We start from the raw sequence: 22,277 nt of genomic DNA, 5'->3' as shown, positions 1-22,277 counted from the left end.
ACACATAAAAACTTTGGTGAATTATGGATTGATGTGAATGAATACTTACGAGGCGGAAGTACTCGACAAATCGAGGTTCTTGGAAAACGACAGATCGGTATTCCTCAGTTGCAACAACCGCCATTTCATCTAGCAAAGCACGCCACTCAGGTTTTGGTGAAATTGGAGGGTTCATTCCGTGCTCTAGAGTTGCAGCTGTGAAACGCTGAAGTGTTCTGAAGCATAAGTGTTCCTCACCAAATGATTGCTCAATGACCTCACCCTGCACTGTGACTCGAAGAGAGCCGTTAACTGTATCCGGCGGCTGAGACAATATAGCAAGATGAGTAGGACCACCTCCTCTTCCGACTGTGCCACCACGGCCATGGAACATAGTTAGCTTCACTCCATATTTCTTAGCAACCTTCACAAGCTCTTCTTGAGCTTTGTATAGCTCCCAAGCAGCTGAGAGACGCCCAGCATCTTTCCCTGAATCTGAGTAACCGATCATAACCTCTTGTTTACCGTTAATACGGTTTTTGTACCAGTCTATAGAAAAGAGTCTTGCAACAGCTGCAGGAGCTGCTTCAAGATCAGCTAGCTTCTCAAAGAGTGGAACAACTCTAAGTGGCTTTTTCACATGGCATTCACGCTGTAAAAGCTCAACCGCAAGCACATCACTAGGTGAAGTTGCCATAGAGATAATGTATGCTCCAAAACAATCTGAAGGCAGCTCAGATATGACTTTGAATGTGTCGAGGACATCAGAAATTTCTTCGGTTTTAGGAAGATCAGGTCCGAATAGTGGACGCTTTCCACTTAGTTCAGCTAAAAGCCACTCCTGTCGTCCTTCTTCAGACCAGTCTCTATAGGAGGAACCGATGTCTAAATGCTTGGTGATAGCATCCAAGACATCTGTGTGACGTTCAGACTCTTGCCTAATGTCAACTCTCACAAGGGAGAGTCCAAAGGTAGAGACTTGCCTCAAGAAATCAAGAAGGCTTCCATCAGCTATTGAGCGGTCACCACATGCACATAGTGATCGGTAACAGAGCTCAAGAGGCTCCAAGAACTGTGTAAATAGAAGAGTAAACACAAATTGAATTCGGTGAATATAAATGGCAAGAACAAGGTTCTTAAAATCAGGTAACAATTTAGTAAAGAAGCAATATTCAGAGTGTTAAAGGCTGCTTACCTCTTCCACATTGGTGAAAGTAGCTTCTTCAGGGATGTCAGAGATTCCGTTACTCAGCAATTGACGAGAGCGCTCACGTGTGTGATACAGTTTATCCCTCACATCACCAAGAATCACACGATATGGCTCAGTTGGAGGAATTGTCTTCCAGAATTCTGCATTGAGTTTAACAAAAAAACACACAACTTAAGAAAGCAAAAGCAATACCATTGCATACTTGCCAAATAATATGCCAAAGCTTGGTACCTATGTAATGTTTTGCAGCATCTTTCCTTGAGTTCCTGTGGAGTTCATCCGCCCTAACACGGAACTCATCAGTGCAACGCCACATAGACAACTGCCAAGAAGAACACAAATGAATCAAAAGAATCTTAAAGCAGGAAAAAAACTGGCAAATGAGTACATGAAAAAAGAGATAAAAAACCTCAAACATCAGATTCTCAATTTGGTTATAGTAGAGATTTGCAGCCATCATTCTAGCCAACAAGCACACATCTCTAGTGACCTCAGGTGTAACCCTCGGATTACCTGATATTTAGGTAAGTGGATTAGTGGGTGAGCAAAAAAAGGAAACAAGAGAAAGATTTGGTTGTCAGTAATCTGAAAAACGCATGTACCATCACGATCACCGCCCATCCATGAAGAGAATTGGATCAATGGGGCATTGTAAGGGACACGTTCATCAATCCCAATGTTTTTCAGAGCTGTATCAACACGACGCAAGAACTTGGGGACACCTTTCCAGATTGTCTCGTGGAAATAACTCATTCCAGCTCTCATTTCATCTTGTGGGGTTGGAGGTGTTCTTCTAATCTCATCTGTACGGAATGCAGCTTGAATCTAAACAAAACAGGAGAGTTTTAAAAGCCAATCTTCTGAATCAACATGGTACAATTCAATGAGGTTGAGTTCTTACCTCTCTTTGCAGAGACTCATCGAGCTCCTGCTTGTCATCAGGAGTAATGTCCTTTGCATACAGTTGAGCAAGACAGTCTCTTATCCTGAGAAAGCATTTAAGGTCAATATACAAAAGCAAAAGAAAGAAAAAAAAGAAAAAAAAACAGGAAAAGCCAAAAACTAACCTCCCATGCTTCTGAAGCAATGATCTACGCACAGATTGAGTAGGATGAGCAGTCAAAACCAAATCCACAGTCTGATTCTTCAGGGCATCAAAGATCTCTTCAGGAGACTTACCAAGATCAGAAACGAGTCTCTTGAAGGTCTCTTCGATATCGGATTCAGTAGTAGCAGAGCTCTCATCAACGAAATCACCCTTCTTGAGCTTCTTGATCCTGCGGCGGTGAGCAATCTGCACCTCCTCAGCCAAGTTGGCTAAGTTAAGCATGTGAGAGAAAGCCTTGGAAATAACAATGGAGTCACCAGCATCCAAACTCGTCAGTAGACTCCCTAGTTCCTCAAGCTTCTTAGGCTCACGCTTCCCTTCATACTCAGCAGATAGCTCGTATAGCTCTTGAACCTGTTCACACAATACCATTTTATCAAATTCACAAATAAATCAAAAACAGAACTATACACCAAAACATGTTCCAATATACATAACTAACACGTCAACCGAATCTGATTCAAACTTTACACATAGTCTCTGCTTAAAACCACTAAATCGAAACAAATATGAGATTTTGAAGATCTCTAGCAAAAGGGTATTGATTCAATCCTATACAAACAAAGAGAAGAAGAAGGATTGGTACCGTTTCACGGAGATCCTCGCCGTGTAAATCCTGGAGAATATCGAGGAAACGATCAAGGAGAAGAGCATCATACTCAATAAGCTTATCGTCTTCGCTGACTTTAGCAGGAACAAGTTGCCGAAGCTGCGCATCAATTGATGCCATCTTCTCTACGTTCCGACCCGCCATTATCGCCGATCAATCACAAAAATCTCCACCAAGCTTCTTAGTTCTTCTTCTGTGTAATCATATCAAATGGAAAAAATAATTAAATCAACAANAAAAAAAAAAAAAAAAAAAAAAAAAAAAGAGAAAAACAAAAATCTGTTAGCAACTGACTCAATATTAGCCGAAAAAACAGGGGATTTGGTATAGACTGCCCCGAAAAAAATTGTGAAATGATTTGATTGAGACAAACCTGAATGAAAATAAAGAGATCTGCGGATAGTTCGGGACGAAAGCAAATCGATCGAAGTTGGGAAGAAGAAAAGTTTTTGTTGTTGTTGTTTATGGGTTGGGTGTGGGAATCAGATTCAGAGATGAAGAGAAATGAGAAAGCAGAGTATGAGTATATATAGACGAGAGAAAGTGCGTTACACTGTGTAAGGGCATGACATGGGAATGCATGCGCTCTTTGTATAATAAGTCATTTTTTGAAAACACTTTTTCATTATTTTCCCTATTTCTTAAATATTTTATAACTTTTTTCTTACTTATCATATGAAGTGAAAAAATTATATATTCAGCAAATCCATCTTATTTAATTGTGCAGAGGAATAATACTCAGGGATATTCTTCCATATATAAAATATATATATGGTAAAAAAAAGTAGAATAATTTCATTAATTCAATTCCATTTTTCACAGGGTGGATTAAAATTTTCGAATATTATTGAGTAAGAAAATGAAACTATTTAGTCATTGTAATCTAATCTAATTGATTCTATGGACTGAAAAATACAAAAGCATGCATTAAATAACACACATTTTGAATTTTTAATTAAGTTTTAAGTGGTCAAAGATCATCTTGCATATGGATCTTCATTTCTTAATTGTGACATAGATTATTATGGAATCTACCTTTAATTTGATTTTGTATGAATCTTCTTAGCTTTGGTAAAATAGATAAAATAGTTGTTTCTAGCTTATGAAGAAAAATAAACATACAGGATCGTGTGAGCTCGTGCATATATGCATCTTTGTCTATGTACAGATCTCTCTGACTTACCCTAACTTTCACATACGATCAAGTTGACTTTTAAAATGTTTTAGATCTTCAGAATATTACATCATGTATTTTATTTACAATATAATACATGATGGTAAAATATTATTTTACATGTTATTTTATTTTGTAAGGATAAAAACATGCTCTATTTACATGATATCATGCTATAATTTAGTAAAATTATTTGCCTAAAAAAAATAGATTAAGGATTTCAGTCTTATTTTGTGGCTATTAACGGAATATTCGAATCACTGAGTACGTCATTATAATATGTAACTCAAGTCAACCAAGTTTGTGATATGTTGTTAAAAATTATTTAGAGCTTGTGATCTGTTCGAATATTCGATTTAATTCTGATTCATTTTCGTGTAGTAGTATCAGTGTATCACACTTGAAAAAAAAAATCGATTACGTTTCAAATTTTTAGGACTAATAAAAAATGTCGTTTCAAACCATCAAAATATTAGAGCTTCGCCTGTCAAATATTTTGGAATAACTAAACTCTCTATACGTTTATAAAATATTAAAATTAGAGATTAGAAAAATGGCTCTTGGGCAGACTGATTCGTTTTAGGCATATATCATTGACCCTTTTGTATCTCTTGATATGTTATTTTTATAAATCATTGCCGTCTTCTTAATTTGAAATTTAGCGATAATGCTGAACTAAATATAACGAAAATTTATAGTTTATACATCGCTTTATTGGCTCAAAGAAATAAACAAAGTTCAACTATTGAATAATTTAATGGATGATTGATAGATACATTAATATAAAAGTTATGCATTAGTCATTAGTGATTAGTGATTTGGTGTGGGGTCAGTGTCGGTGATAATTCGGTTGACGTATTAGATGATAAGTTAACATTATTTATCAGAAACATCCGAGGAGGGTAACGACGATAGTCTTCATTTTATATTTCAATTTTTAATTAAAGAATAATCACAAGTGGGATGATTCATGAAAAGCAAATATGGTGAGGCAGGCTTATTAAGTTAAAAAAATCTTTGTATGCTGCGATGTCATTTGACTTTAAATCATATATATCTCCTATACATTAAAAGATAAGCATTTTATGTTTAAATGCTGACATATCGTATTTACAGAGTTTCAGACATTATTTCTTTTATTTGTGATTAGTTTCTAATTATATTTACATCAGTTTTCTAAAAATATAATTAATACCTAAATTTAAATTTTTATATTCTCTTTTTAACTTAATTATACAGTATCTTTTAATTATATTTTCATAAAATCTTTAAAATAAATTTTAAGAACTCTTTGTTCATATAATATGATAATATAATATTGATATTATAATAATTCTCACGGGTTAAATTTTAATTATTATATAAAATTTTTATATATTTATAATATATATATATATATATATACTACACAATCGAATTTTAGATTCCAATTACCGATAAATATTATAGATTTTGTAAATAAAAAATACAGTAAAAATATTTAATAAATATTTAATACCACACATAATGCGAGTTGTTAACTAGTAAATTTTGTATTAGGGCACTTATTCATAAATATTCCTCTATAATTATCTTGTTATGCGATTTTCCTCTCAAATATTCTGCTCTTTCTTAACCTTTAATTTTATTCAAATATTTTGCATTTTGCAATATCTTTTTAATTATATTTAATTTATTAAATTAACAAAAAGTGATTAAATTTATTAATAAGATATAAATTGACGAAAGAAGAGAGGTAAATTGAATCGAAATAGACCAAACCAGATGAGACATAAAAATTGATAAAGGCTGAGATAGCTCAGAGATGTCTCTTCTGCGTTTTTCTTGTTCAGTTCGTTTTACTAAAATACAAGCTACTTGGTTTCAGATAAGATAACCAAGATCGGAGATAGAACCATATGAAAAAAAAGTGGGACAACAAAGAGAAAGCTTTTAGATCAACCAAATTGATGTTTGGTTAAAACTTTAACCAGAACCATACATATGTCCAAATGAAGCAGCAACATTGAAGCCTATGAGCAACTCAAGGCAAGACATAGTTAATTGTTGAGCACAGCTTGGTCGAGAAGACTGGAAATCCTCAGGCTGGCAAAAAAAAAAAACAAAAAAAAACAGGACAGCTTCCAATGTTATCTCATAGCAAGTTACCAACTCCGGCATCGATTCTGTGTCGGACATGGAAGTTTTTCTCTGATTCCTGCACAAAATTTAAGAAATTCAAACACAAGTTCACAAACGTTAAACAGCAGATTTCTTCAGCGTAGGGACTTGTCTTACTTGTCTGTTATACATTTCTCAGGCAACCAACTCAGTTTCAGATTTTTCCGCAGGAATATGATTTTGGAAGACTGTTTGGTAATCCAAGCTTCTAGCGGTTTCAAAGAAATGAGCCACAGCTTCCTCTGGTGTCCCTACCAAGACACCGTGTCCTAGATTGAGAATATGCCCCTTTGGTCCAGCACACTTCACAACTCTGACAACAAAAGAAACATTACTTTCAGTTTCTTGTACTGAATTTACAAGCATAACTCTATCATCAGCTGAACAAAGTAACTACATACCTTAGAATTTCTTCGGTTAAAGCAGGGAGCGGAGAGAATAGGTAAGCTGGATCCACATTTCCTTGCACACTAACATCGCTTCCCAATCGCCTCCTTCCATCAGCCATATCTACAGTCCAGTCAAGGCCAATAACATCAGCTCCAGTAGTCTTCATTCGCTCAAGAAGGCCACCATTTCCATTGATGTAGAAAACTATAGGCGTATCTGGACATCTTTTCTTTACAGCATGAATGATCTGGCGAGCCCAAATGACATGAAAAACGTTAAAAGTCAACAAAAGAGAATCTATTCCTCAAGATGAAAGCAACTAAATTATACCTCTTCGATGTAAGGTTTGGACCAGCGTTCCCACATCTCAGGAGTCAGTTGGCCACCCCATGAATCGAATATTTGTATGCAATGAGCTCCATGCTCAACTTGGTAAACAACATACTCGGTAATGGCCTTGGTTAAATGAGACAATAGAGCTCTCAACACATTTGGTGCAGTGTGGCACATATTCTTTATGACAGTATATGTCCGAGTTGTTCCTCCTTCAACAATATATGTTGCAATAGTCCAAGGAGCTCCAACGAAACCTAATACAGCAGCATGTTCCCCAACCTTTCAAAACAAGAATCCGTTTTCACACAAACTGGAAGGTATTGGTTAAGTCTAGAGGAAAGCTGATAAGAAGGAGGAAAACCACCTCTTGTCTAAGAATCTTGAGAGAATCTCCAACAAACTGCAGTTTCTCGAAATCAATGGGATGCAACTTCTTTAAATCTTCTTCAGTTCGGATGGGAGATTGAATTACGGGACCTTTTACATCTTCAATGTCAAATGGGACCCCAAATGCAGGTAAAGGCGTGAGGATGTCAGAGAAAATGATGACACCATCTGGTCTGAAAGCTTGCCAAGGCTGCAAAGAGATTTGCACGATTAGATCAGTGTTCTCTGACCTCTCTCTGAAGGACGGGTGTTTCTTGGCGAGCTTTTGGTAAACAGCCATGTACCTTCCTGCTTGCCTCATCATCCAAGCTGGAGGGCGACTCACAACTTCCCCTTTCGCAGCCTTAACCAACAATGGATCTGATTTAACATTTTTGAACAAAATGTGTGAGAAAGCTCTTTTCGACTTACAAAAGAATAGGGCTACAGTTTCATTGATCCTTACTAGCTAAAATATCAAGTTACGTGACCTAAAACTGGAAATTTCGTCTTCTGTTCCACATGGTCAAAAGAGAAACTAACACCAATTCAAGGGCAACTTCAAAGCTAAAACATCTACACTCAAGCGCTGTTCAAAATTTGACATTCCAATGAGCAGCTAGAAACCCGAATCCACCAAATTCACTTCACAATAAAAAAGCACAAATCTTCGAGAATTTAGACTGCAGGAGATACGTACCGGAAGAGGAGGAGGAGCAAGCTACGAGGAGCTTCTGAGCAGCAAGACTGTGTCTTTTTGGATAACAAACCAATCCCACATTGATGGGATTCGATTGAAACCCTATCGGTAACGACAATCCCGAGGAGTAACATCTCGACGAGCTACAGGCACTGTGTACAACAATATTTATCAAATAAAACCAGAAAAGTGTCGGAATTTAGCAAGAGTACTAATCAAGCATAACTGAAATCGAAAGAACAAAAGTTGGAACTTTAATCAGACCTGGTTGGTGATGATAAGCTCATTTTCGAATCACACAAGAACCAAAGAGTTTGAAGATCAATGCTTCTTTCTGTGATTTTAGTATTTTACCCGCTCCTTTGGTTCGGTCTGGTCAGATGTTTCCCTTATCACCGAGGGGAAGACAGAGAGAGAGATGCGATTGAAAGGTCAAATCTTTGACCTTCTTAAGTCAATCCCTTCGACGGCTGTTATGTAGCCACGTATGACATATCTGGATAATAGTAGACCCACCTTGCGGATTCTTTTGTTTCTTCCGGTACGATTCTCTGGTTCGGTTTAGGGGATGTTATTGGATTAAGGTTTTTAATGGGTGGATTTGAAAGTCATTACTAATGTATTTTTGATGATTGTTATAGATTTTTTTTTAAAGTTAAATATTAAAATAATTTATCGTTTAACCAAAAACGCATAACAAGTTATCGATAATAGTCTTCTCTGACACCTAAATCCAAAAGCAAAAGTATTGATTCCCCACATTTGATATATCTTTCTAATACTAGCACCATAAAGTTTTGTCATTTGCCTGCGAGTAAGGGACATTGTTTAATTTTTAATATCCATGACTCACTTAGGGGATACTCCTGAAAAGTTTCAGATCAAATGGCATAACTAGCTAGGCAGAAACTGCATTTTTGGTCTGGTTTTCCATTTTCTAATCTTGGCCAAACTCTTCTCCACCTTGATCATACGGGCCTCCAGCTTTACTCCTATCTCCTTTATTGCAAGCTTTCTCTGCCTCAATCTTTCATCAATATCTTCTTCCATCTTAACTAAACTGCAAAGCTTTTCAATGCATCTATGTTTTTCTCTATCTTTGTGGAGCAAACACTCTGCTTCCTTTGTTCTATCATCACTCATAGTCTTCTTCTCTGCATTACTACCATTTACATCATCACATCTTTGCCTTGTCTTTTCTGGTTGTTTTGCAGTTTCATCATCCTCTTCAGTCCAAAGCCAGGATCAGCAGGAGCCATCTCAAAAGCCATCTTATAAGCACTGATGTGAAAAGTATCTGCAACAATCTCAGAACCAAAAGTTACTATAGTGGAGATAAGAAGCAAAAGGTTTGTTTTGATTTAAGTTATACAAGTGAAAAAAACAAGAAATATGGGCAGTGGCATCTACCTTGAAATAAATGAAGGGGTAGAGAAAACAACTTGCATCGTAGCTGCCAAGTAGCAACTGGCAAAGGAAATGAAATGGGCATAAGACATCAACAAGGAAATGAAATCCCTGAAAACAAATATCATCACAAAGAGTACCTGTTCCAAAGATTGACAAGTCGTCCGGTTATCCAGGTCCAAAAACTGGTACCAATTCTTTTCCACTCTCTTGTATACGGTTCCAATCAAAATTTGTATTTTGATCAAGTTCTCTTTCGGCAGTTGTCATTTCAGTCTGTGAACATTAGTACCAAACATCCCAAGAAACTTAAAAATTATTCAGATGAAAGCTGTTCTATCAGTATAGGATATCTTTTAGCAAAGAAGATGATCAGGCAGTATAAACTGGAAAACAAAGACAGGTGAACTATAAAACCTATGCTTTGAGAAATGAAAGCTCTTAACTTAAGATGAACATGCAGCGCAAGGAATAGTGAGAAGCAAAAAAAAAATTATCTTTGGCTAGATGAATTTCTCACTGATTGTGAAGTTGTGTCCACAACAACCATCACTTTCCTCCCACTCTCAACTTGAACTGCTCCTTCACCATTCTTATAAGCTTCCTCTGCTTTCAGATTCTTACTATGCTTTGAACCGTTCTTTCTTGAACCAGAAGCACTTCCTTCATCTAATGATTTGCTCGACGATGATCCTCCTTTGAATGATTATCAGTGCCATAACATGAGAATCAAAAGTTAATAACTCTAAAGCCCTAAGCCCTAACAGAGATGAAGTTACAGATCATGCCTATAAACCTAGGAGCCTAGGACCCAGAAAGAAAGAAAAAAAAGGTTAAAGAACACGAAAAAAACTCCCAAAATACGCAGATCCGATGAATAAGTAAGGTAAAAGAAGAACTTAAGGTTTACCTTGAGCTTCTAACCAAACAAGACAGTCGATTACACAGAAGAATACATGAAAGACGATTCCTTCTCACTGGATGAGTAAAAGAAACAAAGAGAAGATAGTCAAATCCGATCGAGATACTACAAAACCAAATCCAGAGATTTTCAATCAGAAACATGAGAAGTGAAGGAACAAAGGGAATCACGCTCTCAAATTCCAAATCAAACACTAGTAGAGAAAGAAAAGAGAGGGAGAGAAAGAAAAAAGAAAAGAAATCCCTGACAAAAGTGTAGTATTGTGTTTCTTTGTATCTGAGAACCAAAGTACGTTCAAATCCAAATTAACACAAAATCTAATGGATATTGAATAACCCTAGATTTTAATGGATTTTTAAAAATACACTATTCAATAACACTGGATTTCTAAATCTATCAGCTTCTTTTAAAATCTACAATTCAATAACACCCCCTAAATCTGATACCACTTCAAATTGATCGTTTATTCAATTCTCTGAGTGTTTTTGAAGTAAAGGAAACGCACAGTTCATATATACTCACCGTCAGCCTTCTTGACATACATCAGATCTGACCAAAACATCGTCTAAAAACATGAAGGAACAGTTTATTATTTTATTTGTGATGTTTCTTTTTCCAATTGTCAATTGACAGTCACAGCAAGAGCGAGGTCTTTGTCTCTGGTCCTACATCAAGCCAGTAAATGATGTTGTCTCGTCAGATGCTCGAGTCGTGGCGGGAGTTTCAGCGTTTTCTTCTTGCAAACAGTACCACGTTTGTCATACAGAATGGTGTAGTTGGAGCTACTGATGTTTCTGAAGTAACATTGGTCACTTCCAACATAGTTATACACTTGTTGTGTGCTTCCATATCCATTGACCACTAAGTTATTCTTCACCACCATAACTCCTTGCCCATCTTGTTTGTTTTCGAGCTTGCTCTTGAATGTTCTCATCAACCCTTTGTCGCTCTCTGATCTCTCCTCGTTGAATCCCATCGTGACATTCGAAATCTCCAGAGATGTGTCATTCTGCTGCTCCAAAGAGTCAGAGTAGAGGTAAAAAGGAAACCTCTTGATGGATTTTGCGCAGTAGACCTCTCTCGAGTTTCTCTTAGCGTGAACACGATCATCAGCTAGGATCAACTGATCTATGATCTGCAAACCCGCATCTTTACCTAAAACCATCGTGTTTTCATAGCTGAATTCTTGATTAGCACTAGTTATGATATCCCCATGAGAGGATTTGACCAACACGGTAGAAGTTATCGACCTCTTTGCTTTCGTAGTGAAGTTCCCATTCATGCCTTTAAAGTCTGAGACAGAGGTAATCTTCAAAGAGCTTCTACTGAACTCCAACACTTTCCCTTCAACTATCTCCCTCTCCTGATCCAACCAAAGATGCAAATTCGCATCTATATACCAAACATTCAAAGCGTTTGTCACACTAAACCCGACCTTATGAGTCTTCCCATCCAACAAACTTCCCAAAAACGGCGTAATCTCAACATCATAACTCGGCAAATCAAAAGAACCAATAGCAGTAATTGGTCTCCAAAGCAAAGGATTAATCCCACCAGTGAAAACAACAGGGAAAGGCCAAACAGCACCAGCGACATCACCGTCAAGACTAACGACAACTTCTCTAAAAGGTCCATTACCAGCAACACTAAGATTATTAGCAGTAACGAAGTCATTAGGAAGATTACCATACCAAAACTCATCATTCTCATGGAAAGAAACATAAACCTCAAGAACAGCTCTATACACATTCCTAGGTATCTCAAACTCCTTATACTTGGAATCATTCGAACTCACGATTTCAAACCACAACCCATCGTTTAACGGAAGGTCTCTAGAAACAGGCAAGATCATATCAGCTTGAGGAGAGCTGTAACCATAAGAAGAATCTTGAAGATTCTTTTCGAGTTGATAGAAATGGAAAGTGACATCGACATGGTAAACACCAGTATAGGTCTTATCAATAAGATTACCGAGATAGACGGCGAGGATCTGAGTCTCGTTCTTGACGAGGATAGAGTGATACTTGGTGACATCTTTCTCAACTGACCAAACGATACCGTTTGGTCTAGGCTCGGCGGTGCAGCTACGGAGAATCTCAACGCCGTTGAGCCAAATGCCGAAGATACGATCGAACTGTCTTCCTTTGCTGGTGGATTTGAATTCGAGGACGATTTTGGAGAACTCTCGAGACGACGAGCAGTGTGAGGGAAGAGTGTAGTTGGCGAGAACCGGTGGTTTAGCATAGGTGTAGCCAAAGTCATGGTGGAGAATATGATACGAGCACGACGGTGATTGAGATGGATTTGGTACTGGAGGTTTTTGAACTTCGAAGTAACGAGTACGGGATTTGGTGACGTTTTGAGAAAGAGCAGAGAAGAAGAGTGGAGAGAAATGAGGAGGTTTGAAACGTGATCTGGCTTCGTGGTGATCGGCGGCGACGGCGGAGAGAGTTGCGGCGAAGAAGAAGAAGAAGAAGATGAGCGGAGAAGTCGTGACCATTTTTTATTTTTTTTGCATTTTGGTCTCTGTCTGGTAATCAAACTGATTTTAAAGAAGGAAAGCTTAATCCTAATGATTAAACTAATCTTAGAGATGCTTCCAAGAAAATTCTTACTAATAAATTTAACTTGGATTTGATTATTTCTTGTGACCAATGACTATTTTATAAAGGATTACGCCTCCCGAAATATAATTAATTTAAATTGTGGATTGAATTAAAGAATAACATTATTTGTTGAATCTTTGAAGCAACGTTACAAATCATATGATCATACCCAACTGATTACATATTAAGAATCACTGCGAAGTTTTTGTTACTTACTTAGAAAAGATTTCAATTAGAGACTTGGCTTTAGCTATGGACAAAAGTTTTGAGAAAAGTATGGAGAAGAAAGCTGTTGTAGAATTGAAAGTAAGTTTAGTTTAGAAGTATTTTTAAGAGAGAGATCGGTTGAGCATAGAGACTTGGCCAGAATCTCCATTGAGTAAGAAGACTTCAAGTGGAATGTAAGGAGAAGATGATGAATTTGATCCGAACCTGTACGCTGGCTGCAACAATTTGCTACCTTTTGCACATTGAATTGTTAGAAGACGCGGCCCTGTTCTCATCTGCCACACCTGGATACAATTCAGAGCAAATCAGTCACGCGTATAATCGAAAACAATGATTAAGTTTTTTGAGGGAAGACAGTGTTACCTCGATGATGCCTTTTCGTGGCGCGTGAATGGCTAAGCATAGACAGTAATCACTTTTTACCGGTTCTGTGTGAATTACTCCTTTTCCTTTGTCTTTTTTGGCTAACATCTCCATGAACACACAGCTTGCGTCACGATAACCCTGACAAATAAAGTTGTTGAGTCAGATGTGGCATTAGACTATTTTCACATTGGTTCTTCTCGAAGTGGTCTTGCTTTAATGACTTACGATTATAAAATAAGAGAGGAAATATAAGGGAAGAAGTATCAAGGATGTTAAAACAAACCTTCCAAAGCCGGACAACTACGAGAGCTTGAGTGTCTAGCAGAAGTATTCGACCAAGAGAATCTGTTATCGCAGCTAATGTCCCACTAGGGGATAACGTCAGCTTCTCGCCTTTCCTTGGATAGTCCTTTATACATGTCAAGGATGATGCTGCACCAACATTTTGACAAGGTTAAGCCACAGAGTGATATATTGTAAAGTGATCAGAGGGCATGAAATGTACCTCGAGCAAATGACTGAGTCTTGGCTTCTGGCTTTCGTTTTGGTGATTGATCATTACTTCTCCAGATCAGTTTAGAAAAAGAAGCTATGGTTGAAGCAGCAGCAGGCACAACTTTTGAAAGAATCGCTCCAACAAGTGATCTACCTCTATCTTCTGAGAGCCTTTAAAAGAAAGTGATCACAGAAAGTATTCTTTAATGAACAGAAGAACATCATCAAAGTAAAATATGAAAAAATAATGATCGAAGATATTACCAACCTGTAAGCAGAGATTACAGCATCCTCTCCAATGGTCACTGCACAATAATAACGTTGACTTGACTGTCAAAGAATAAGATTAGCCAGATTTATAAACCGGAACAAACTCCAAAAAGGTCTCTATTCTTTTGCTTTTTTATACTAAAAAACTGCAGAGAAGTCTCTTATGTTCCAAGTCTGAAACAATCAAAAATAGACATTAGTAGTCACCTGAAGTTCTAGTAATGGAGGAGGCATTACGCCAGTGACAGTAGCATCAACACACACACCATTCTTGTTCACATTCCATATCTGATACGGTAGTCGTTGGTACAAACTACCAGTCTCTTCTACATCTCCCTTTCTATTCTTTTGGTCCCAAAAATTAGAATTTTTCTCTTGAAACCATTTCTGAAGCATACTCTACAATTACGCAGACAAAAAATAAACAAATCTCAAAACTTAACAAAACATAACCTCAAACAATTCTACTTTGTCAAAAGAAATTTCAACAATACCTGAATGTTGGAGCCATCAAAACGGGCAATGATACCAGGCATTACAAAGCAGATCTCCTCAGTGGATGTCTCTTGTATCAAATCTTTCTTAGTTCCTCGTACTCTTATTTTCAAGATACGGCTTGAGTGTACCATCTGTAAATACAAACAAGAAGTAAGTAATCCATCAATCAGATCACTTAAATGTAAACTAAAGTAACCAAACAACAGAATTGCCACATTGTTCATAAAACCAATGATTCCGCAGTTTAAGTAAACATCAGTTTCGAAATCAACAATGGAAACGAGAAAGTTCCAAAATTTAACCTGCTTATGAATCAGATCACCGGAAACAGAGTAAACCAGGAGATACCCACAAGAAGTCCCAGCAACGACGACTCTGACGTCATCAAACACTAACCATTCAATCGCCGTAATCGACTCAGCCTCAATCGGAGACAGATCAGGTCTGATCTTGACACGAGGCGCATCAGGATCACCCCAATTCACAATCAAGATGAGATTACGATTGGCTAGGGCTAAAGAGTGAGAATCGAGTGCACATAAAAGATTCGGATTGTTCACTAGCCACCCTTCTTTCCCCGCACCGAGCTCGCTAAGTTCCTCACACGCTATGCAGCCTAGTTCCGTCAGGTGGATCCTCTTCGCCATCACAAACCAAAAAAAAAATTAAAGATCAGATTTTTAATTTTTTTTTTTTTTTCTGTTTTAGTTCTTAATCGCTCGTTGAGACACAGAAGCAAAACGTCGTCGTATCTTTGGGCTTATATTATTACAGTCTCTAATCATCTCTAAGCTCACTTGGAGAGAAGCAATGCTGAGTCAAGATTTATCCTTTTCTAAAACCCTGAACCCTAGCTTCTCCCTCCGTAAATCTCAACCCAATTGCGGCGTACGAAGTGTCGTTTCGGTTTTACCGGTTATAACCGAGAGGACCTATGCGTTCAGATTCAAAAGCTTCGAGCTTTCGCTCAGAAACGATGGTGGATTTTGGCGAGATGTGCGAGCTTTGGCGGGGAGGAGCAAGAAGAAGCTTGGAGGAGGAGGTTCGTCTGGTGGGAGGATAGAAGGAGATGCAGATATGAGGAAGCAAGTGAAGCGTAACGCTCGTGATAAGTCTAAGAAGCTAGCGGAATCTTTGTTTTACAGATTGTATAATAACCCTGACAAGAGTCGAAGTAACATTCTCAGTAGCCACCCGGATAAGTTCACGGAAGAGGAGCTTGAGATGATTGGGCTTGGTTACGATAGGATGGTTCGGTTTATGGATAAGGATGACCCTAGATTGCGTCATCCTTATGATTGGTTCAAGTATGGGGAGTTTGGACCTTACTCGTGGCGTGGTGTTGTGGTTGGTGATCCTGTTCGTGGTACTATATCTGATGAGTGTGTTACTATGATTGGTGAAGTTGAGAATCATGAAGAGTTTGAGAAGATTGAGCAGCATGACATGAATTTAGCTTTTCAGAAGAGGGTTAAGGAGTTGGATTCGAATCTTGGTTTGAAGTATTTTTGGGTTTTTGTTAGGCATCCGAAATGGAGACTCAGTGAGTTGCCGTGGGAGCAGTGGACGTTGGTTAGCGAAGTGGTTGTGGAAGCGGATATGAAGCAGAGGCTGGACAAGTGGAATTTGATGGGGAGATTGGGGAACAAGTCTAGGTCTTTGATATGTCAATGTGCGGCTTGGTTTAGACCTGATATTGTGTATGTGAAGAAGCCTGTGTTTCAGTGTAGGTTTGAGCCTCAAGAAGATTTCTTTAACTCGCTCATCCCTTATCTTAACCCGGTAACGGAATCTGGATACGTGTGTGAAGTGGAGGATGATGAAGGTAGAGTGGAGTACAGTACTTATTACGGAGGGTTGTGTAAGATGCTGAAGGTGAGACAGACAGCTTTTGTTGATGATGTGGTAAATGCTTATGAGAAGTCGAGTGATGAAAAGAAGTCCAAAGTGTTGAAGTTCTTGCTTGGAAACCACCCGAACGAGTTGTTGCATCCGTATACAAAAGAGTGGAAAGCAAAGTTGGAGGAGATGGAGCTTGGGTGTGATGCTCCAGATGAAAATGAGGATAGGATGAATATTAGTGGAAACTCAGAGAAGGCTGAATTCTCAGAGTGGATTGAAGATGAAGCTGACGATGATGATGATGATGATGAGGTGGAGGAAGAGAATGATGATGATAACATGGTTGTGGATGTGGAGGGAAGCGAGGAAGAAGACAGTTTAGAAGGTGAAACAGAGGAGACGGATCCGGAGGAGGATGAAAGGTACTGGGAAGAGCAGTTCAACAAAGCGACAAGCAACGCAGAAAGGATGGAGAAACTTGCTGAGATGAGTATGGTGGTATCAGATAGGTTTTATGAGAAGCAGTTAAAGGCAATGGAGGAAAGAGAAAAGAGTGAGATTGAAGGAGATGAGTTGGAAATGAGAGGTAAGAAGGCAAAAGTGAAACCAGAAGAATGGAAGACAGTAGGATATGGAAGGTGGATGAAGAAGATAAAGAAGAGTAGGATCCCACCTGAGCTATTTCTCCGTGCTGCTGTTAGGCCCTTTGTTTACAGAAACCTTGTCAAAGAGATTGTTCTGACAAGACACGCCATTTTGGAAGGAGAGATTGGTCAAAAGGAGTGATTTCAGATCAAGTCTATTTTGATTAAAGAATGGGAAAGAGTGAGTATTTGATGTAATGTTATTAGCATCAGAAGAGATTTGAAACGTCCCCCCCAAGCTCGTATGTAAATGAGTCGGAAATTTGAAAACTCTTTTTGTTATCAATGATCTCTTGTTTCTGCAACCCTGCTTGTTCAAATGAGTTTGTTTTTCCTGGTTCAGTAAGCTCTAGTTGATGCTTAAATTTGCACTTATATACAAAAGAGCGTTCAACACATACTGATAGTTTGATCACAAAAAGCATACTGATAATTTGATCACAAAAAGCATACTGAAATTACTGATAATTTGATTACAAAAAGCATACTGAATTACTGATAGTTTAATCACAAAAAGCATACTGAATTACTGATAGTTTGATCATAAAAAGCATACTGAATTACTGATAGTTTGATCACGAAAAGCATACTAAATTACTGATAGTCTGATCACAAAAAGCAAATGAAGTTGCGAGAAGACTGAAACTGCCAAGTCCCTGCTTATGTACTTGAAGAGATAAAGTACTCCTCCGGGGTGTAAAACTTTAGTCCATTTGCCTGCAACCAAAGAAAGTAGTTGTCTATGAGGAAAGTGGAGGAAACTATATTGGGTGAATTAAAAGATAAGGTACGGGTATTGTCTGAGATGTCTGATGTTTGTAACAAATACCTGCGCAAATTTGATGTCAGCGTCGCTGTGATCCATTTTTCTTCCGGCTGCATCCCCAACGTAGAAGGATCTGATGAACACAGCACGGAAGTCAGTATCAATCAACTAAAATTAAGTGCGAGTATGAACACAAACGGATGGAGGAGTTCAATCAGGAAGGCTGGTGAACAAATGAGTATAATCTTCCAGCTTTTCTAGAAATTTCAGGTAAATCCAAGTTTTTTGCCCAACAAAAAAAAGAGCAAGTTGGGAGAAAACTAACTTATCCATATCAATTGCAATTCCAGAGTTAAAATGCTTCTTCATAAGTTGCCACATTCCAGCCTTAGGTTTGCGGTAACGGTCATCTTTACCAGCAGAACTTGAGAACCCGCAGGCTATAAACACCTGTTTGCAGAACAAACCCATTATAATCTTCACAGTATCAGCAACATGTTACGGCAACTGGCACTTTAAAAAGTTTTGGATGTTAGCTAATAATAACATGCAAGACATCATAACTATTTTCTCAGTTATTTTATCGATACACAGAACAAGTCATTACAACCATATCAATTAACTTCAGATTAGTGATTTTGAATCCATCACAGTTCCTTTCAGATACTCATAAATAATAGCTACGTTAGTTAAAGCAGTGTCCTTCAGTAGATACAATGACGTTGAAGAAAACTAAGTTCACTTTACCTGAATGGGAACCTCCACGCGCTTGATAAAACTGTTGAGACGTCCGATCTTCGAATCTACAGCAGCTTGCCTTTTGTTCTTCCATCGATCAATGTTGGATTCATTTGTGAAAATGACCTGTAGAACAATCAAACTCAGCTGCTCTATATATAAACAAATACCATAGAGTAACATAGACTTAAGATGGAATTCTATCTGAAATAAGATACCAGCTTATAGCCTTCATTGTACAGACTTTGCAGTTTCTCAGGAATGGAGGGGTACATAAGAGACCATGCATGTGCCCCTGTACTGAAAAAGAAAAGAAAAAAAAAACATTATGGCACTATTCATTGATTCTTATTGTCCATAAAAGACAAGGTTCATGCGTAACAGTAACACCAAATTTACTAAACTACAAAAGCTTTGTCGGCTTGCTTTTCTGTGAAAATGTAATCACTTGAGATAGACAGCCTATAGCTATAGGTCCAGAGATCACAAACGGCCTAGGTTGGAAACAGAGAAAACAGTAAAATTCTGAATGAGCTTCTTACATCTTCACAGATGTTTTTGCAAGGCATCCATCGAAGTCAAATGCAGCTATTTTCTCTGAATCTTTAAGACCATCATCCTGTTAAAATGTCATAAAGGAATATACCATTAGGCCATAAAACTAATTACCGTATACTCAAGAAGTGAAGTCATATCTGAAGAAGATATCTCACCCGCTCAAGGAATATAACTGTCTCGAAAGCTTTCCATTTTGGTAATAGATTGGCATCCTAGAAAACAAGTAGATTAGCAGCCAGAAAGATAAAAGAACTGGAAAAAGAATACAAATGCCAAAGCTCAAACTCCCAAGAAAAACATTTAACACGGGAGTAGATGGCTTTAACCTAATTGACACAAAGTGCCTACCCTGTACTTATCCTTCACATCAGAAGCTGAAAGAGAGATTTCTGCTTCAACCTCGACCTGAGAAGTTGACTCACTATTGTTCACCTGCATAACACAATATTCCAAAATTATGAAGGAGACTTTCTACCCAATGAAGAGAGTGGCTACCATTAGCAGGTATTCAGTGCATATCATTGCTTGTATACCTTATGTTTTCTAGACGTGTGTTGGTTTGCTTTAGTTTGCGAATCATCTTCATCCACCATTTTAACAACCTTCATAAGAAATAATACATTACAGGTCAAGGAATATTCCAGTCTAACAAAATTATGTTAAAAGATGTTATTGTCGTTATCTATTAACCTCAGAATGTTTTCTTTTGTTTGTCTCCTCAGTTAGCCTAGTATTATCAGATTCGTCATTATCTTCATCCATCTTCTGCAATCCCACCACGAAATGAAGTAAGAAGTTAGTTTAGAGAAGCCTACAATATCAAAATTCTCTACATTTTCTGAAACCGACTACAATAATTATTTTCTGGTTAAGACATGAAAACACTTTGAAACAGAATGCTTCCTTCAAAGGAAAAAGAATATTACGAAAAAAGGGTTTTACTAGTACATCTACCAAAGTCTTCTTCCCGCATTGTTTGACCAATTCCTTTAATGCATCCTGATCACCACTCTGTTTATATTTACAAAAAAAAAACAAATTTAAAGATGTGTCAGCATAAACAAGGATATGTACACGTTTGGGTGTTAAATCAGCATGACACTTGACGGCGATGTCATGCCAAAGTGACAATACTATTAAAATATGCCAACATCTATATTCCAATCTGTTTCGTTTTATGATCCTGTTACCAGATGATAAATGCAATCATCCAGAAGCTCTATCTCCTGAACTAGAAATTCCTAATCGTTAATTACAAACTAACCTGCAGTTCTGAAAATCCACCAATGTCTTCTACAGAACCAATTGGATCTGAGTCGACAGGAAAACAACCCAAGTGATGCCACTGTGTCATATCAAAGCCCCGGAAGTTTCTGGTCACTAGCCCTAACCTCAGTTCCTTTGCAGCGATAGTCTGAGAGCACTTCTTGCACTTTGATCTGCTTGATTTTGCATACTCAGCAATAACTTTTGAAGAATCAGGAGACCCTGTCGTCTCCTTAATCTTCTCCCCACTTATTACATCTGATGCAGGCATTTTAATCTCTTCAACCTCATCACGCTGCTTTATTTTAACCGATACAAGCAGTAACGAAAAGTGCTTCAGTCAACTACATCGAGATGAGCAAATGAGACTATAGTAAGCTTTCCTCTCGAAAAAGAAGATTGTGTCGTTTCTTGAACTTACTTCTTTTGCAGGCTCGCCACATTGTTCCACCAATTTTGCAACCGGAGAATGTTTTCCTTTCTTTGTCTCCTCCGTTAACTCATTATCAGCTACAGATTCCGCATTCTCTTCATCCATCTTCGGTAATTCCTGCCAGAAAATGAAGTAAGAAGTTAGTTAGGAGAAGCCTGAAATAATACCACTTCAATCTAACACATCTACTTAGATAGATAAATCAAAATGACACTAAAGAACAACGTCACTTCCAAAAAAAACTTACTTTTTTAGCAGACTCTTCACCACACTGTTCCACCATCTTCATCAAAGCATCCTGATCATCTTTCTGAGACCATATAAAAAAAACACAAGCATTAAATACAAACCCCTAAACCCTAAAGAGTCCAAAAAACACACAGTAGAATACAAAAACAGAGGAAAACCCTAACCTCTAAAGCGGATAAGCCTTGGATATCATCAGCTGAAGCAATCGGCTCAGAATCAGTAGGGAAACAAGCGAAATGGTGCCACCTGGTCATATCAACCCCACCAGGTCCTTTGCTAATCAACCCTAACCTAAGCGATTTCACTGCAATCTTCTCCGAACATGACTTACAAGACGATCGATTCGACTTCGCGTACTCGGCTACGACAGGCATTTTCTTCTTCTTCTTCGCCGGCGGTGTTCTTCTCCAAATGTGACTGGGGTTGTAGAGATAGTAGTACTGTGGTGTTCGTTGTCGGAAATAGAGAGTGGAACAATTGATTATAAGAAGAGAGGAGAAAGGAAGAGACGCGAATTTAGTAATCATAAAGCCATGAGTGGGGATTTCGAGTGGAAAGGGCGATTTAGGGTTCTTTTCGCGTTCCCGCCAATCTGGAAAGTGGAAAGTAGAACTTTAGAAGATGTATGTCGGTAAATTGATGTCGGTCAAAGGGGTATAAATGTAAATTGTTATATGTTTCTCGGGCCAGACCTCAGTGTCTCTCCTCTTTTCCTCTTTTTATTGGGTTTTTATTTTGGGCTTTTCAAGGCCTATTTAACTCACCTTTTTTAGTAGTTTTTTTCAAATAGGTTTGCAAGGCATTTGATTTATTGATATATGAAAATAAATAAAAGCATTTATATGAAGATAAAAAAAAATTCTCTGCCACATCTTTAACCAATCAAAACCATATGATAGTTTTTTACGTTTCTTCTCAGTTTTTTCCTGCGAGTCTGTTGTTGTTTACTTAAGCAT

At 37.8% G+C, this 22,277-nt stretch overlaps 6 protein-coding genes across 16 annotated transcripts in view; 1 reads left to right on the top strand and 5 right to left on the bottom strand.

Moving 5' to 3' along the window:
* LOC104745776 (phosphoenolpyruvate carboxylase 3-like) overlaps positions 1–3,422 on the bottom strand; it is a 6,857-nt gene extending 3,435 nt beyond the window's left edge. The window contains exons 1-9 of the mRNA XM_010467124.1: positions 3,281–3,422; positions 2,884–3,100; positions 2,257–2,651; positions 2,091–2,175; positions 1,792–2,014; positions 1,599–1,702; positions 1,421–1,511; positions 1,175–1,329; positions 50–1,051 (exon numbers count right to left, since the gene is read on the bottom strand). Coding sequence (XP_010465426.1) covers positions 50–1,051; positions 1,175–1,329; positions 1,421–1,511; positions 1,599–1,702; positions 1,792–2,014; positions 2,091–2,175; positions 2,257–2,651; positions 2,884–3,051 — 2,223 coding nt within the window. The 5' untranslated portion in view covers positions 3,052–3,100; positions 3,281–3,422. The remainder of the gene's footprint in view (positions 1–49; positions 1,052–1,174; positions 1,330–1,420; positions 1,512–1,598; positions 1,703–1,791; positions 2,015–2,090; positions 2,176–2,256; positions 2,652–2,883; positions 3,101–3,280) is intronic.
* LOC104745775 (uroporphyrinogen decarboxylase 1, chloroplastic) lies at positions 5,992–8,449 on the bottom strand. The gene is made up of 7 exons (XM_010467123.1): positions 8,298–8,449; positions 8,034–8,185; positions 7,332–7,714; positions 6,962–7,246; positions 6,643–6,878; positions 6,359–6,554; positions 5,992–6,278 (listed from the first exon to the last, which is right to left on the bottom strand). Exons 1-6 carry the CDS (start codon positions 8,318–8,320, stop codon positions 6,377–6,379), a joined length of 1,257 nt encoding a protein of 418 aa, XP_010465425.1. The 5' UTR covers positions 8,321–8,449; the 3' UTR covers positions 5,992–6,278; positions 6,359–6,376.
* On the bottom strand, positions 8,735–12,912 carry LOC104745774 (peptide-N4-(N-acetyl-beta-glucosaminyl)asparagine amidase A-like). Of its 9 annotated transcripts, XM_010467121.2 has the most exons (6): positions 10,885–12,912; positions 10,351–10,417; positions 9,961–10,136; positions 9,581–9,716; positions 9,444–9,500; positions 8,735–9,330 (listed from the first exon to the last, which is right to left on the bottom strand). In XM_010467121.2, the coding sequence occupies exon 1, from the start codon at positions 12,860–12,862 to the stop codon at positions 11,033–11,035; it is 1,830 nt and encodes a 609-aa protein (XP_010465423.1). In that variant the 5' UTR covers positions 12,863–12,912; the 3' UTR covers positions 8,735–9,330; positions 9,444–9,500; positions 9,581–9,716; positions 9,961–10,136; positions 10,351–10,417; positions 10,885–11,032. The 9 variants fall into 9 exon arrangements, with proteins under 9 accessions (XP_010465423.1, XP_010465418.1, XP_010465420.1 ...); XM_010467116.2 differs by having other exon boundaries at positions 9,581–10,136; positions 10,351–10,467; XM_010467118.2 differs by having other exon boundaries at positions 9,581–10,136.
* On the bottom strand, positions 13,162–15,526 carry LOC104745773 (rab3 GTPase-activating protein non-catalytic subunit-like). Its single transcript, XM_010467112.2, has 8 exons — positions 15,128–15,526; positions 14,822–14,956; positions 14,535–14,726; positions 14,326–14,387; positions 14,068–14,228; positions 13,846–13,994; positions 13,560–13,700; positions 13,162–13,480 (listed from the first exon to the last, which is right to left on the bottom strand). The coding sequence occupies exons 1-8, from the start codon at positions 15,470–15,472 to the stop codon at positions 13,298–13,300; spliced, it is 1,368 nt and encodes a 455-aa protein (XP_010465414.1). The 5' UTR covers positions 15,473–15,526; the 3' UTR covers positions 13,162–13,297.
* On the top strand, positions 15,571–17,653 carry LOC104745772. The gene has a single exon (XM_010467111.2). The coding sequence runs from the start codon at positions 15,636–15,638 to the stop codon at positions 17,451–17,453; it is 1,818 nt and encodes a 605-aa protein (XP_010465413.1). The 5' UTR covers positions 15,571–15,635; the 3' UTR covers positions 17,454–17,653.
* LOC104745771 (polynucleotide 3'-phosphatase ZDP-like) lies at positions 17,745–21,928 on the bottom strand. 3 transcript variants are annotated; one of them, XM_010467108.2, is made up of 15 exons: positions 21,486–21,928; positions 21,320–21,382; positions 21,061–21,189; positions 20,638–20,937; positions 20,322–20,384; positions 20,064–20,138; positions 19,907–19,975; positions 19,722–19,805; positions 19,529–19,585; positions 19,358–19,434; positions 19,034–19,115; positions 18,825–18,941; positions 18,403–18,527; positions 18,141–18,210; positions 17,745–18,028 (listed from the first exon to the last, which is right to left on the bottom strand). In XM_010467108.2, the coding sequence occupies exons 1-15, from the start codon at positions 21,846–21,848 to the stop codon at positions 17,972–17,974; spliced, it is 1,731 nt and encodes a 576-aa protein (XP_010465410.1). In that variant the 5' UTR covers positions 21,849–21,928; the 3' UTR covers positions 17,745–17,971. The 3 variants fall into 3 exon arrangements, with proteins under 3 accessions (XP_010465410.1, XP_010465412.1, XP_010465411.1); XM_010467110.2 differs by having other exon boundaries at positions 20,328–20,384; XM_010467109.2 differs by having other exon boundaries at positions 20,638–20,934.

Source organism: Camelina sativa, chromosome 15 (genome assembly GCF_000633955.1).
Source record: "Camelina sativa cultivar DH55 chromosome 15, Cs, whole genome shotgun sequence".
NCBI classification, from domain to species: Eukaryota; Viridiplantae; Streptophyta; class Magnoliopsida; order Brassicales; family Brassicaceae; genus Camelina; species Camelina sativa.
Note: the sequence above shows the minus strand (reverse complement) of the source record. Positions and strands in the feature narration are given on the sequence as shown.